The 15,838-nt window shown below is 38.5% G+C and overlaps 1 protein-coding gene across 5 annotated transcripts in view; it reads left to right on the forward strand.

Moving 5' to 3' along the window:
* Positions 1 to 15,838, forward strand: part of ctnnd2a (catenin (cadherin-associated protein), delta 2a) — a 726,237-nt gene that overhangs the window by 368,131 nt on the left and 342,268 nt on the right. For all 5 annotated transcript variants that reach the window (XM_062021144.1, XM_062021148.1, XM_062021145.1 and 2 more), the window contains exons 8-10: positions 1,057 to 1,279; positions 8,147 to 8,264; positions 10,129 to 10,261. In XM_062021144.1, coding sequence (XP_061877128.1) covers positions 1,057 to 1,279; positions 8,147 to 8,264; positions 10,129 to 10,261 — 474 coding nt within the window. The remainder of the gene's footprint in view (positions 1 to 1,056; positions 1,280 to 8,146; positions 8,265 to 10,128; positions 10,262 to 15,838) is intronic.

The following is a 15,838-nucleotide window of genomic DNA, read 5'->3' on the forward strand; positions in this document are numbered from 1 at the left end:
ATATATATATATATATATATATATATATATATATATATATATATTATTATTTATTGTTTTAATTATTATTTTTTAATTTTTATTTTTTTATTTGTTTTATAATTTTTTTTTTTAATGAATTTTTTGGCGTACAAATAATAATTCTTTTTTTTTTTTTTTTTTTTTTTAGTAAAAAATCTATTTTTTGTTTGGTTGCACAAAAAGACATGTTTCTCTCCATAAGTCTCTGCTCTCTATGGCAGAACAGGGTATGGGAGTCACAAAGTGTGCCTGAATGATTAGCAGTGACAGGGAAAGAAAGAGAGGCCCGCTTTTTGCACAGACCGAATCGGAGAAACGCCACCTCTGAGGAAAAATCAAGTAATCGTGTAACACAGAAAAACTGTAACTAAAATATCTATTTCTTCAAACTAGTATCGATCTGATACCAGCACTAACCTTTGTATACTATCGCTATTTGGATTGATACACTCTCCCCTACAAAACAGGGAAAGTCACAATGGTTTGTCCACATTGTTTGTCCACCCTTTCTGCATTCTACATGTAGTTTGTATTGTATTTAGGTTTATTTCAATTTGATTTGATTGACAAACCACATCACACTGCCATGTTAGTTAGCTCCCCACCTTTTGGTTTTCTTATAAAACACCACTTGGTACAGTACATCCCGACACACTGCCTACATTTATTTATCCATTTTTGACGCTTCTGCGGAGTCAGGTCACGGATGCTCTCAGCAAGGCTCTAGCTTCTCCCAAGGGACCTAAAGTGTCCCCGTGCCTGATGAGTAATGTCTCAAATGTGATTTACAGTACAGTAGGTCAACCCACATTATACACGCAGTGGACACTTTACCGTGTAAAACGGTTAAATAAGTGATTTGACATGAAAACAATTCAATTCTAAGTATGCTATTGTTTGGTTTTAAACCATAGGGTTATTCATGTTTAATATAATGCAGTTCTTTACTTGTAATACTATAAAAATACAGATTATCTTATGATTGCTGTTTGTGCGAATACAATATTATTGTGTCTTGCTTCCTCCGTGCTGTAGGTATCTACTACTCTAGCTCCACCTTACCTGCCCAGCGTGTCAATTCCCCCCTGTGTGGTGGCGGAGGCGGTTCAGGGCCCGGGTCCCCCAATAAACTCCAACGCCTGGGATCGGCATCCGATGCTTCAAACTACGCCACTACTCAGCGACTGCCATCCTCCTCCTCTTCGTCCTCCTCTCCCAGCAAACAGTGTCCCGCTAATCGACTGGCGAAGTCCTACAGGTAGGATATTAAGACGTTGATATTGATTTGAGTGAATTGATGTTGATACTAGTTAGGGATGTCCCGATCCGATATTTGGATCGGATCGGCCGCCGATATTTGCCAAAAAATGCGTATCGGCAAGGCATGGGAAAATGCCGATCCAGATCCAGTTTTTAAAAAAAAACTCCAGTCCGTGTTTTCCAATGCACCGATTTAAATAATACATTCCACTTTTCTGCTGCTCACTAATTTCCGTTCCGCATTTTCCAGCACACCAACACATCCACAGGTCTGTGGATTCTCACGCAGTTGCTTTTAGCTGCTGGCATTACACGACAGGCTCTTCTCACTCTTTTCTGTGTCTCCCTCTCACAGACAGCAAGCGCACCTTCTTACACACGTCACACACTGTCACGTCATACGTCACATACGAATACGCCCTCCCCGAGCAGAGAGGTAACAGCATGGCTATTGTTAGCTGTGATGCTAACGCAGCCGTGCGAGCAACGTTCCCTCTAAGGTGCGCGCCTGTGCAATTGCGCTCTGCGCATAGCAATTATATGCCACGCACAAAATCAAATTAAAAAATAAGCGCATAACAATTTTCAACACACGGACACGACAGAGAAAACAGTTTTCGTCATCATTGTTCAAATATTGTAGCGTCTGTCGTGACGCTTATCTCCATTCGGTGTCACACGCCCACACCATCAAAATGCAGAGGCAAAAATTTCCACATCAACACCTTATGAAAAAATTTGTAATTTTTTTAGTTGTGATTTCCTTCTCTGCATGAAAGTTTAAAAGTAGCATATATTAATGCAGTATGAAGAATAATGTTTTAATGTAGACATGCAAGCCTTTAAAGAACATTTTGAAAATCAAGACCACATTTCCTGCAAATGGGTGCATTTCTACCCTATATTTTAACTTTAGATTTATTCTCATATCAAACTCTTTTGGGTGTCTTTTTGACACTTACATCCGGCGCTCCTTCCACACCCCGGATTATAAATAATGTAAATAATTCAATGTGATTATCTTGTGTGATGACTGTATTATGATGATAGTATATATCTGATAGTATATATCTGTATCATGAATCAATTTAAGTGGACCCCGACTTAAACAAGCTGAAAAACGTATTCGGGTGTTACCATTTAGTGGTCAATTGTACGGAATATGTACTTCACTGTGCAACCTACTAATAAAAGTCTCAATCGATCAATCAAAACACATAGAATCATCATACTGCTGTGATTATATGCATCAAGTGTTCATTCAAGGCTAAGGCAAAATATCGAGATATATATCGTGTATCGCAATATGGCCTTAAAATATCGCAATATTAAAAAAAGGCCATATCGCCCAGCCCTAGTTCAATGATGCCATTTCTGTTTGGCATGTATAATTTTGTCTATTTTGTGTTTATCCTTGAATAAACAGGTCAGTTTCTTGTTACCAACCATTGTGTATTATTCAAACTCCCCTAATTCAGCTGGCTAGTTGTTATCAAGAGTACTAAAACCCTTTTCAACATGATTCTGACAACTAAGTAGGCTAAATAACTTTAATACATGCTCGGTATCGGTCAGTATCGGTATCGGATCGGAAGTGCAAAAACCTGGATCGGGACATCCCTAATACTAGTGTTGTTGTCAGGCTTGTCCCTGACAGTTTGGTTATGTTTTAGTTTTCCTGTCACAGAGTGTTGGTGACGAACCTCAAGATGCAGAGAAGGCAGGCTTTGTGCAGGAAATAAAGACAAACAGAGGAAAAACTAAAACATAACCAAACTGTCAGGGACAAGCCTGAAAGTTGTAACAATACCAATATTTTGGTACCGGTACTAAAAATATTTTGATACTTTTCGGTACTTTTCTAAATAAAGGGGACCACAAAATAATTGCATTATTGGCTTTATTTTATCAAAAAAATCTTAGGGTACATTAAACATATATTTCCTATTGCAGTTAAGTCCTTAAATAAAATAGTGAACATACTAGACAACTTGTCTTTTAGTAGTAAGTAAACAAACAAAGACTCCTAATTAGTCTGGGACATGTGCAGTAACATATTGTGTCATTTATCATTCTATTATTTTGTCATTATTAAGGACAAGTGGTAGAAAATTAATTATTAATCTACTTGTTCATTTACTGTTAATATCTGCTTGCTTTCTCTTTTAACATGTTATGTCTACACTTCTGTTAAAATGTAAAAATCACTTATTCTTCTGTTGTTTGATACTTTACATTAGTTTTGAATGATACCACAATTTTGGGTATCAATATGATGATATCATACATTGGTCATATTCAGTCCTCATGTGTCCAGGGACATATTTCCTGAATTTAAAAAAACCCAAAGATGTCGTGATGCCAAAAAATATTGACGATATCTTAGTAGTATCGACTAGATACGTGCCTGTACTTGGTATCATTACAGTGGATGTCAGGTGTAGATCCACCAATGACGTTTGTTTACATTTTGATGCCGGTGAGCTATTGTATCCTCCTACGGTGTGTAGTGAAGCATGTTTAGCTATTCCTCGTCCTGCAGGGATGATACTTGTAAGAAACTAACTTTATTTGTCGCCATGGAGGCGAGGATTAGTGATTTAGAAGTAGCTAAAACACTGCCGACGGCGGATGGACGTTAGCTGCTAGCTAGCTAGCCATGTCTTAAAGCACTTCTTCCTGAGGGTGTTTCATTGTTAAAACTTCACCTTTATCGTTAGTTTTTAAGCCAAAATGTGTCCGTTCTCCCTTTTCTATCTACACACTGTGTCTGCTTGTAAGTACTCTGTGATTGTGTGCTACCAAATATGCTCCTCTGCTCGTAAACCAGCAATGACACACATGACGGGGGCGCAGGGGGGGTGGCGGACCGGTACGTTTCAGAGGCAGTATAGTACTGAAAATGATTCATTAGTATCACGGTACTATACTAATATCAGTATACCGTACAACCCTCGTTGATACCAGAATGGAAAGGAAGGCAGCTGAACAAAAGGCAAATCATCTCACCTTATCAACTTAAAGGGGACCTATGATGATTTTCGTCTTTCTGACTCATTGATGTTGTTATTATGTTATTAATAATGTCAGATACTGGTATTAAACAATACCAAAATCATAAAGGTCATGCATTTTGGCATGAACTTTCACGCAGTTTTGGATGCCTCTGAACTCAGTGTTTTGGAGTCTGGCTACGTTGTGACATCACAGTGAGGTGGAAGTACTTATTTGGACATTAAGTAAAACTATCAGCCACAGGGGGAGGTGTTCTGTATAAGGGAAACACAAGGTAAGGTAGGGTAAACTTGGGATGCACAAAGTGACACAGACCTCGCCCCCCCAAATTCAAGACTCTCATGCGAAAAAATGCATTCTACTATTTTGCCACCACACAGTGGAATGCACTACCAACAGACCTTAAAAGTCGAACTTCCCTACTAAATTTTTAAAACTGCCATAAAATCATGGCTCAGGTCATTCTCTACCTGATCTGAACCAAAATTGATCCCCAGCAACTCTTCGAAGCATCAAACAGGTTTATATGTGGTTATAGTGTATATATATTTTTTCATTCTGTTTTGCACACTCTTGGAGTCAACATGTGCATAGTCATGTACATAGTGTCATGTATATAGTATATATACCCCCCACTCCCCACATTTTTTGTATATATTGTTTTTCAAATCACCTGACATGTATAGTGTGTGTATGTACATAATTTATAAAAAAAATGTACGTAATTTTTTATATACATGTTACAGGTTATATATATTTTATTATTGAATGTATCAAATGTGATGAATATTTAATGGACCACAATGGAAACAAGGCTTTTGGCTTTTTGTGCCATCCATTTGCCTTTTTAAAGCATTACATGGATTCAATTCTTTAAGATGTCAATAAACTTCTCAATCAATCAATCAAAAACATGCAACATGCAGTGACATAAATGCTGGTAAAAGCAGCTTTTTTTTTTTTTATGTAGCGCTGTCTCAGGAGAGTGTGCAGATGTACTTAATGTTGTACCCTGGTGAATCTATATAATGTTTATGAAGTTTATTTTTCTCTGGAAAAAAGAGCGATGATGTTCTTCTTCAAAATATATTTAAACAATGTACATTTTCAAAAGATAAATTATGATACTTTTGGAGAGGGTGGTGCGTGGTTTCATTTGCAATTTGGGAATGCCTCCACAAACTATTATGATTATGAATGTGACTGTGGAGCAACATGTATGCAATATTTATAACAAAATATATCTAATACATATCGAGGCCACAAATAATTTGTTTTAATGTAGATCAAAACCTTCATACCGCAGGTCCCACTTTAAAATTTGCATCGTAACACCTCCTCTATTGTTTGCTAACTGTGTCACTGGGAGTGACAGGAGGAAAAGCTCTGAGTAGCTAGAGAGCATTTAGAAACACTTGCTAATTTGTATGCATACATTTCTAGACTCCTAAATATAAGATGACCTATCTTTTGTTTGAAGAGACAAAATACTCGATATGGATCAATGTTTTAACAGAATAGGAGAAAAAATATTGTGGGTTGCAGGTAAAATAAATACTTTAATTTCCTTGTAGTTTCCTAAATAGTGTTGTCCCGATACCAATATGTTGGTACCGGTACCAGTACCAAAATTATTTCGATACTTTTCGGTACTTTTCTAAATAAAGGGGACCACAAAAATTGCATTATTGGCTTTATTTTAACAAAAAATCTTTGGGTACATTAAACATATGTTTCTTATTGCAAGTTTGTCTTTTATTAGTAAGTAAGCAAACAAAGGCTCCTAATTTAGCTGCTGACATATGCAGTAACCTATTGTGTCATTTTCCATTATATTATTTTGTCAACATTATTAAGGACAAGTGCCCATCCATCCATCCATTTTCTACCGCTTGTCCCGTTCGGGGTCGCGGGGGGTGCTGGAGCCTATCTCAGCTGTGGTAGAAAATTAATTATTAATCTACCTGTTCATTTACTGTCATTTATCTGCTTACTCTCTGTTTTAACATGTTCTATCTACGTTTCTGTTAAAATGTAATAATCACTTATTCTGCTGTTGTTTGATACTTTACATTAGTTTTGGATGATACCACAAATTTGGGTATCAATCCAATACCAAGTCGTTACAGGATCATACATTCGTCATATTCAAAGTCCTCATGTGTCCAGGGACATATTTCCTGAGTTTATTAACATACTATACATTTTTAAAAAACGAAAGAAGATGTTGACCGGTACTTTTCAGAGGCGGTATAGTACCGAATATGATTCATTAGTATCGCGGTACTATACTAATACCGGTATACTGTACAACCCTATTCCTAAACGGGTACATTTATATTGGGTGAATCAATCAATCAATCAGTGTTTATTTATATAGCCCTAAATCACAAAAGTCTCAAAGGGCTGCACAAGCCACAACGACATCCTCGGCACAGAGCCCACACAAGGGACGTCGATGTGAATGACAATGAGAAACCTTGGGGAGGATCGCATATGTGGGTAACCCCCCCTCTAAGTACAGTCCCTAGTGGATCCAACATAACAGTGAGAGTCCAGTCCATAGTGGGGCCAACAGGAGACCATCCCGAGCGGAGACAGGTCAGTAGCGCAGAGACGTCCCCAACCGATGCACAGGCGAGCGGTCCACCCTGGGTCTCAGCTCTGGACAGCCAGCACCTCATCCATGGTCACCGGAACCGGAATAACCCAGCGAGGGGGCAGAGGAGAAATGAAAACGGCAGATCAACTGGTCTAAAAAGGGGGTCTATTTAAAGGCTAGAGTATACAAATGAGTTAGACCGTGTAGTATTTTATACGTAAGTAGTAAAACCTTAAAGTCACATCTTAAGTGCACAGGAAGCCAGTGCAGGTGAGCCAGTATAGGCGTAATATGATCAAGCTTTCTTGTTCTTGTCAAAATATAAATATAAAGCAGGCTTAATTAAAAATTAAACTAAAGCAAAATTAAATTAATTAATTTTAAAATTAATTTTAAAATTAAAATTAATTAATGCAGGCCTAATTAATGTTTGTTGTAAGTACAATTAATAACATTAGTATTCTCTATTAATAGGTATAGTATGGGCACTTGGCCATGGTACTACTAACAAGGGCTGCAACAATTAGTTGCCATGACAAAGATGTGTTATTGTCAAAGAAAACTGCACTTTTTTTGGAATTTTGCCTATTGTTCACAATCATTATGAGAGAAAAGAATGTAGATTTTATTTTTTTTTGCATTCTGAAAATGAAACGCTGGGTAAGCTCCGTCTGTTAGGCTGGTGCATTGATTGCTAAGTACTCACTTCAGTTAGCTACTTCCTCTGTTACTTCCTGCTAACAGATGTCCTTTTGCATTTTTACCCATGATTGACTTCTCTTCCCACATCAGTGCTCTCTTTTGTTAGGCTTTTTTCGCTGGTCCCTAACATAGGGACCTTCTACACACACACTGCCTGCATCCTGAGATCACGCCAACAACCGCAACCTTGCGCCACCGTGACACATCTTGCATATAGGACTAATTTTTCGTATTGTACATTGTGTAAAAAAAAAATAACTATTTGTTTCTCAGTAATTTACGTTTATTTTGTTACAATTAAATGTACTATTATAGGTTTTAAGAATTAGTTAAAATCAAGTTGCGAACCCAAGCGTGCACAACAGATTATAAGCAATAACCTTTGGACTAGTCAACTAATAGAGAAAAAACTCTCACTTGTCCGCTATTAAAATTATCGTTAGTTGCAGCCCCACGACTCCCAATATTAATATCCTAGAACTGATATACTTTTATAAATCATAACGCTACAGATAATGGATGACATTAGTTCTCATTCTTCTCCAGTACCAACATTGCCGTGACAGCAGGAGGTGGTGGAGGCTCTCCCCTGAGGTTGGCCTCTCCACCCAACTCCACCGGAGCAGGGGGAGGGGCCAGTTCATCGTCGTCCCCCCTCCATCAGGTAAATACCATCCTCAGACATTGGATATACAGTTCAGGTGGGTAGATAGTAAGTTGTGCATATATTTCAACATATACTGCATGAATATAAACCGGTGTAAATGTTTGTTTACACGCATTAAAAGAAAACGACACACGTCTTAATTTTGTACTGTGTTTAAACTCTGCTCTCTGAATGCTACGAGGCTGCTTCTTCTTCTTTCTTTTTTTTTTTTCATTTTTTTTTCAGCCCTGATTGAGTTACATAACACTAAGAGGTTTGTGAGCGATTTACACAAAATGACAATTTCCATCCATAAACCCGCTTTAGGCAATTTTATCATGTGGAAAACGTGGAGGAAAAAAAATAGGTGAAGTGCTTAAGCAAATTGAAAAAATATGCGCGTCTGAACCACACCAACTTGAACACATCAGTCAGGTCAGCTGTTTACATTTGGCTGCCGACAGAGTGCGAATGAAGTAATTACATCCGTTTACATTTAAAGGCCTGCTGAAACCCACTACTACCGACCAAACATTCTGATAGTTTATATATCAATGATGAAATCTTAACATTGCAACACATGCCAATACGACCGGCTTAACTTATAAAGTGCAATTTTAAATTTACCGCTAAACTTCCGGTTGAAAACGTCTATGTATGATGACGTATGCGCGTGACGTCAATCATTGAAACGGAAGTATTCGGACACCATTGAATCCAATACAAAAAGCTCTGTTTTCATCTCAAAATTCCACAGTATTCTGGACATCTGTGTTGGTGAATCTTTTGCAATTTGTTTAATGAACAATGAAGACTGCAAATAAGAAAGCTTTAGGTGGGATCGGTGTATTAGCGGCTGTCTACAGCAACACAACCAGGAGGACTTTGACTTGGATAGCAGACGCGCTATCCGACGCTAGCCGCCGACCGCATCTATGATCGGGTGAAGTCCTTCGTCGCTCCGTCGATCGCTGGAACGCAGGTGAGCACGGGTGTTGATGAGGAGATGAGGGCTGGCTGGCGTAGGTGGATAGCTAATGTTTTTAGCATAGCTCTGTCAGGTCCCGTTGCTAAGTTAGCTTCAATGGCGTCGTTAGCAACAGCATTGTTAAGCTTCGCCAGGCTGGAAAGCATTAACCATGTATTTACAGGTCCATGGTTTAATTGTATTGTTGATTTTCTGTCTATCCTTCCAGTCAGGGGTTTATTTCTTTTGTTTCTATCTGCAGTTAAACCCGATGCTATCACGTTAGCTCCGTAGCTAAAGTGCTTCGCTGATGTATTGTCGTGGAGATAAAAGTCACTGTGAATGTCCATTTCGCGTTCTCGACTCTCATTTTCAAAAGGATATAGTATCCGAGGTGGTTTAAAATACAAATCCGTGATCCACAATAGAAAAAGGAGAGAATGTGGAATCCAATGAGCCAGCTTGTACCTAAGTTACGGTCAGAGCGAAAAAAGATGCGTCCTGCACTGCACTCTAGTCCTTCACTCTCACGTTCCTCATCCACAAATCTTTCATCCTGGCTCAAATTAATGGGGTAATCGTCGCTTTCTCTGTCCGAATCGCTCTCGCTGCTGGTGTAAACAATGGGGAAATGTGAGGAGCCTTTCAACCTGTGACGTCACGCTACTTCCGGTACAGGCAAGGCTTTTTTTTATCAGCGACCAAAAGTTGCGAACTTTATCATCGATGTTCTTTACTAAATCAATTTCAGCAAAAATATGGCAATATCGCGAAATGATCAAGTATGACACAGAATGGATCTGCTATCCCCGTTTAAATAAAAAAAAAATCATTTCAGTAGGCCTTTAATCTATAACAGGCCCTGAGCTTATTTAGCAGTTTTTAACCCATAGCGACTTGGTGTCCTTTTTACAGATGAGCTCGGGCATCGGCAGTTATGCCACTTTGTCTCCCAAACGACTCGCAGCTCACCACGCATCCGACCAGTACAAGATTTCCCACGAGCTCTACGCAACTGCAACACTCCAGAGGCCTGGCAGTCTAGCAGGTGAGAGTTCACAGGCCCTTTTCACAACTTAGACAGTACACTTATCACAGAGAAGTCAGTATGCCCTAAAGATGTGACGCTCGCTAACAAGTCAAGTCTTTTGAACAGCTCTTTGAAGTGACATATTGTAATCGGTTTGGGGTTGTGAGCAATTTGTATTTGCAATTTATTTGGCATTGGCACTTTACTCATGCTCTAATTTTGTTTATACATACTGTATATCCTGTCATGATCCCTCATCACAGTTTTGGACATTTTTCTCCTTTTTTTGTATACGTTCCTGTTTGCGCTCCTATCTTCTTAGTTCCACTTCCTTTGTTGGCATGTTAGGCGGTTACTTTACTTCTGTAGTAAGCACTGTTCTCCTGGCCTGGTCCTGGTTGGAAATTAGGAGGCTCACTTGTCCCTAATTGCCAATCAGGGGGATTTATTTTCCAGCATTATATGTCAGATGGTGCTGGGTTATTGTTCATACATGCTGCATGTTTTACAGCATGTACAGTTACAGTAGGTACAGTTAGTGGTGTTTTTTTCATACATGCTTTATTTTGCCTGCTTTGTTCATAATAAATTACGATAACACTTTAGTATGGGAAACATATTTACCATTAATTAATTGCTTATTAACATGCAAATTAGTAACATATTGGCTCTTAATTAGTCATTATTAAGTACTTACTTATGCCTTATTCTGCATGGCCTTATTATACAACCAGTAAGCCATTAACTAAGTCTTCCCTCAATAACCTCAGAATTATTGCTTATTAGTAACCCTAACCCATATATCTTCCCCTCGTGTCCAAATAACTCTAAATTAAGTCTTTGTTACTTAGAATATGTTCCCCATACTAAAGTGTTACCTAAATTACATTTACCAGCAGGTTGTTATAGTCTCTGCATCCTGGGTCACGCCAACAGCTGCCATGCAGACCATGACAATATTAATTGTATTCTTTTTAGTTAAATTGTATTGCACAAATGTCATGAAAACACAGGCCAAATTAAATTCTAATCAATGTGTAAAATGTAATTAATCTGATACGAATCATATCTTAAAACTGCTACGAGTTATTGTTTCCTTGATAAGAAACAAGTTGTTTCTTGAAATTTTTTTAAAAAGAGTCTTTCATAAGAACCAGTTCATGCTCTTGAAAGTAATGGATTCTCAATATCTGACTCCCTTCAAATAGCTATACATTCCATCTCTAATGCACCCCTCACATTTCACCGCTTCTTTTTATTAAATCAGCCCATAGGATCATATTATCCAAATCGAACGTGGATATACTTCAGAGTAGTCAGTGTGCAGCTGGTATAGCCATAACTAATGATTCCACACAGTCATTATTGTCTAAATATCTGTTGACTCAAATTACTTGCCTACAGTCAAGCATGGTGGTGGTAGTGTCTTGGTTTGGGATTGCATGAGTGATGCTGACATTGGGGAGCTGTGGTTCACCGATGGTAAACATGAATTCCAACATGTAGAATGACTTTCTGAAGCAGCACATGGTCCCTGTACATGGACTAGTCTTAGGTTTATCTTAATGTAATTTCTAAAGTACTAGACTTAGACTTCGACTTCCTTTTATTGTCATTCAAATTTGAACTTTACAGTACAGATAAGATCGAAATGTTGTTGCATTAGCTCGTTGTAGTGCAGGATAAAAGAGCAATAAGGTGAAGATATAAATAAATAGATTACACTTTTGCATATGCACCCACGTTTATGGATGTATGTTATATTGTCTTTATATTCCAGCGAGTTAATCTGTTTTTGGGGGCGAAATGAGGGGATTATTACGATGCGTTCAAGAGTCTTATGGCCTGAGGGAAGAAGCTGTTACAGAACCTGAAGGTTCTGCTACGGAGGCTGCGGAACCTCTTTCTAGAGTCCAGCAGTGAAAACAGTCCTTGGTGGGTGTGGGAGGAATCTCTGCAGATTTTCTGAGCCTTGGTCAGGCTCTGGCTTTTTGCGATTTCCTGGATAGGAGGAAGAAGAGTCCTTATGATCTTTTCCGCCGTCCTCACCACTCTCTGCAGAGACTTCCAGTCTGAGGCACTGCAGGCTCCAGTCCAGACAGAGATGCAGTTGGTCAGTAGGCTCTCTATAGTGCCTCTGTAGAATGTGCTGAGAATGGGGGGAGGGAGTTGTCGCTTAAGAAGATGATAGTAAATTGCAGTAATGTGAGGGCTGTACTAATAATGATAATACTGTTGTTGTTGGACAGTTGCTTCTGATTTGATCAGTTCACTTAGAAAAGTCGTCGATGAACCCATCCTTTCATGTCCTGAACGAGTATTTCTTAGTTTGCTGAATGGAGGGAAAAAGCCCTTGTGAGAAAAATCCATAAGAATATCAATATGGCTTTGTGTGTTATTTAAGCACCTGGGTGATGTGATGGAGCCTCGTTGTTGCATATCGGCGCTTCGCGCCGCCTTTCATGGAAAGGTCAAGTGCTGCGTTTAGGTCGATTGAATGAACTGATCTGTGAACGACACCGACGCCTTGTGGTAAGGATCTTTAAGATTTACGTCCAAGTGTTGGAGCGGGTTTGTGGCTGCCCTCTATAAAGTAGAGCATAACTGTACATAACTGTTTGTCCGTGGTCCGGCTGATGTGATTATTTATTGACTTTTAAATATCAAACCAAGAGAGTGAGGAAGGCAGACAGCAGTAATGGTCACTGACTGGCGTTGGAATGATGTTGCCTGAGGCCTGTTTGTGATCCCTTTGTATGGTCAAATGAAAAGTCGGCTTAACTGGCCCAGAAAACTGATGGATGTATATACAGTTAATTATTTTGTGATATGTTGTCCTATTGGAGGAGTTACAAGAGGTAAATCAGATGTTTTTATTTGCTTTGAATCCCAACAAACAATACTAAAAAGCACCAAGGGACCAGTGTTAGTTTGTACATTTTCTAACCCTCTTTTTAATATTTTCCTGAACTGAACATCATAGGCGGGCCTTTTTTTCTTCTTTCTTTACTTAAAGTTGCGTCTCCCTTTGAAAGAAAGAGGTCAGTTCCTCCACGAGTGGGCCGCTGCGAGTCGTAAAATAAATGAATAAAGAAATAAAAACCAACTCATCAAGACTTCAAAGATGAAATGGATGGAAAGAAAGAAGCCAGCTTGGATGAGTCATGCTGTTAATGGGCGTGACTCTTTAGGAGCACGCTAGCCTGCAAATTCCGACCAGTTTCTGTGTCGCTCTTGGTGCTGTTGCAGATTTCCCTCTGTGTTTTGTCTCATTTCACTCTGTGGATGTCACAAAAATAAGCGCTGTTTCATGTTCTCTTCATTTCCTTTGTTGTAATTCCCTTACTGTGAGACATAGCGAAGTTTTCCCACAAGACTGTAATATATCTGTGCCGTTGAACTGGAGGGGACCTAAATATATCCATGTTTAAATATGCCACATGTTTTTAAACCCCATTGAACAACAGAACATGAAGTCATTGACTTACAGGACTTACATTGTGTGTGCATCTTATAACTACAATGGAACAAAAATAAATACACAAATCTTTAAATAATTACTTAAATGTGTCATTAACTAATTGTAATTCAAATTAAATACTTAAATGTGTTATTAAATGTATCAATTTATTTAATGAACATTTTGTCCAGGGTTTACCCCGCCTACCACCCGAATGCAGCTGAGATAGGCTCCAGCAGCCCCCGCGACCCTGAAAGGGACAAGCGGTAGAAAATGGATGGATGGATGGATGGATTTAATTATTTATTCATGAAATTAATTGAGGTTATTGCATGGTTTATTTAATTATTGATTTCATTGTTTCATGATTTAATGATTAATTTAAAGGCGACCTATGAATATTTTTTTCTTTTCTGATTTATAAATGATGGCCACTCGTATTTGATTTTTATTTTTATTTTTATCAAGGATCCCCATTAGCTAGTTGCCACAACAACCCACTAGTCTTCCTGGGGTCCACAAACTCAATACAATTACAAGTAAAAGCATATAATTATAACTACACAATACAGAAAAAAATAAAAGCATCAATAAGAAAACAAGCAAACAATTTACATTCACAGAATAATAATTACCATATAAATATAACTACACAATATAAAACCAAACAAAATCATCAACAAGCAAACTGATTTAAAGACTCAGATAAAATATTACTTTCTTTTTAAAAACCTGTTTACTTTCAATGCTGGTGAGTTATTCCACAGCGATACAGATCTATAAATAAAAGATTTCCGCAAAGCATTCTTCCTGGGACGAGGGAGTACAAAATGCCCCTCACTAGGTGCCCTGGTATTATGATTATGTAAAGTGCTACTGTGAACTATTTGGGCCATGAGAAAAGCAGGAGTTTTACTACTGGTTACTTATTTGGACAATATTAGAGTATTAGCTGACAACCTGTTCTGCACTGTTAGCCAGGAAAGAGAAGCATGCATTTGGTTAACATTGGTTCTTAGAGAACAACCCAGAACCAGCCTTGCTGCCCTATTCTGGACAATCTGGAGCTTACTGATCTCACCACTTGCAGCGGACGCCCAGACTGTAGAACAATAGTCAATACGACACAAGACTAAACTCTTAACAATCTGACAAAGAAGAGGTGGATCAAAAAAAGCAGCACATTTCCTGGAAATACCAACAGCCCTTCCCATCTTTGTAACTATATCACTGATATCATTTGACCAGGATAGAGTGCAGTCCAGCATCACTCCAAGGAGCTTGGCACTTCTGAACTGTTGAAATACCTAGCCTCAGATCCAACTTTGCCTAGTCCCCAATATAATACTTTTTGTTTTTGAGGTGTTAAGGACAAGTCTGTTACATACTGTCCAGTCATGCACAGCTTTTAGTTCCTCACTCAATACTACATTAAGTACACTGCATGATGGTGCAGCATGATATAAGGTTGCATCATCAACATAAAGAACCAATTTGGCTCGCCCGGTAGCCCAAGGTAAATCATTGGTGAAAATAGAAAAAAGTAAAGGTCCCAGGCAACTTCCCTGTGGAACACCACAATCCAAACTTCTGCTATTAGATAAGCTGCCATTAAGATACACCTGTTGTGATCTTGAGGACAAATAACTGTACCCACATTAAAGCCGAAGTATTAAAACCATAACATTTAAGTTTCTCAATTAAAAGAGAGTGGTCAATCACGTCAAAAGCAGCACTAAAATCTAACCGCACAGCTCCAACCAACATAGAAATATCTATAGCATTAAGCCAATCGTCTGTAATTTGTATAAGAGCCGTGGACGTAGAGTGGCCCGTTCTATATGCACGTTGAGAATCAGTTGCTAAGCCCATTTGATTGAAAGTAAGCTTGAATTTGTGCATACACACATTTCTCCAGTATTTTACATAAACCAGGTAGGATGCTTATTAGTCTAGAATTGCCCTCATTGAAAGCCAATTTGGTATCCTTATGTAGAGGAGTAACCTTTGCCACCTTCCATATCTTTGGACACAGACCCACTTGTAAACATCTATTAAAAATATGACAAACAGGCACTGATATGATACCAGCAGTCATTTTCAGTCACTTACTATCCAGGTTGTCTACACCAGCT

The sequence above is a fragment of the Entelurus aequoreus genome, linkage group LG15 (genome assembly GCF_033978785.1).
Source record: "Entelurus aequoreus isolate RoL-2023_Sb linkage group LG15, RoL_Eaeq_v1.1, whole genome shotgun sequence".
Classification (NCBI taxonomy): Eukaryota; Metazoa; Chordata; class Actinopteri; order Syngnathiformes; family Syngnathidae; genus Entelurus; species Entelurus aequoreus.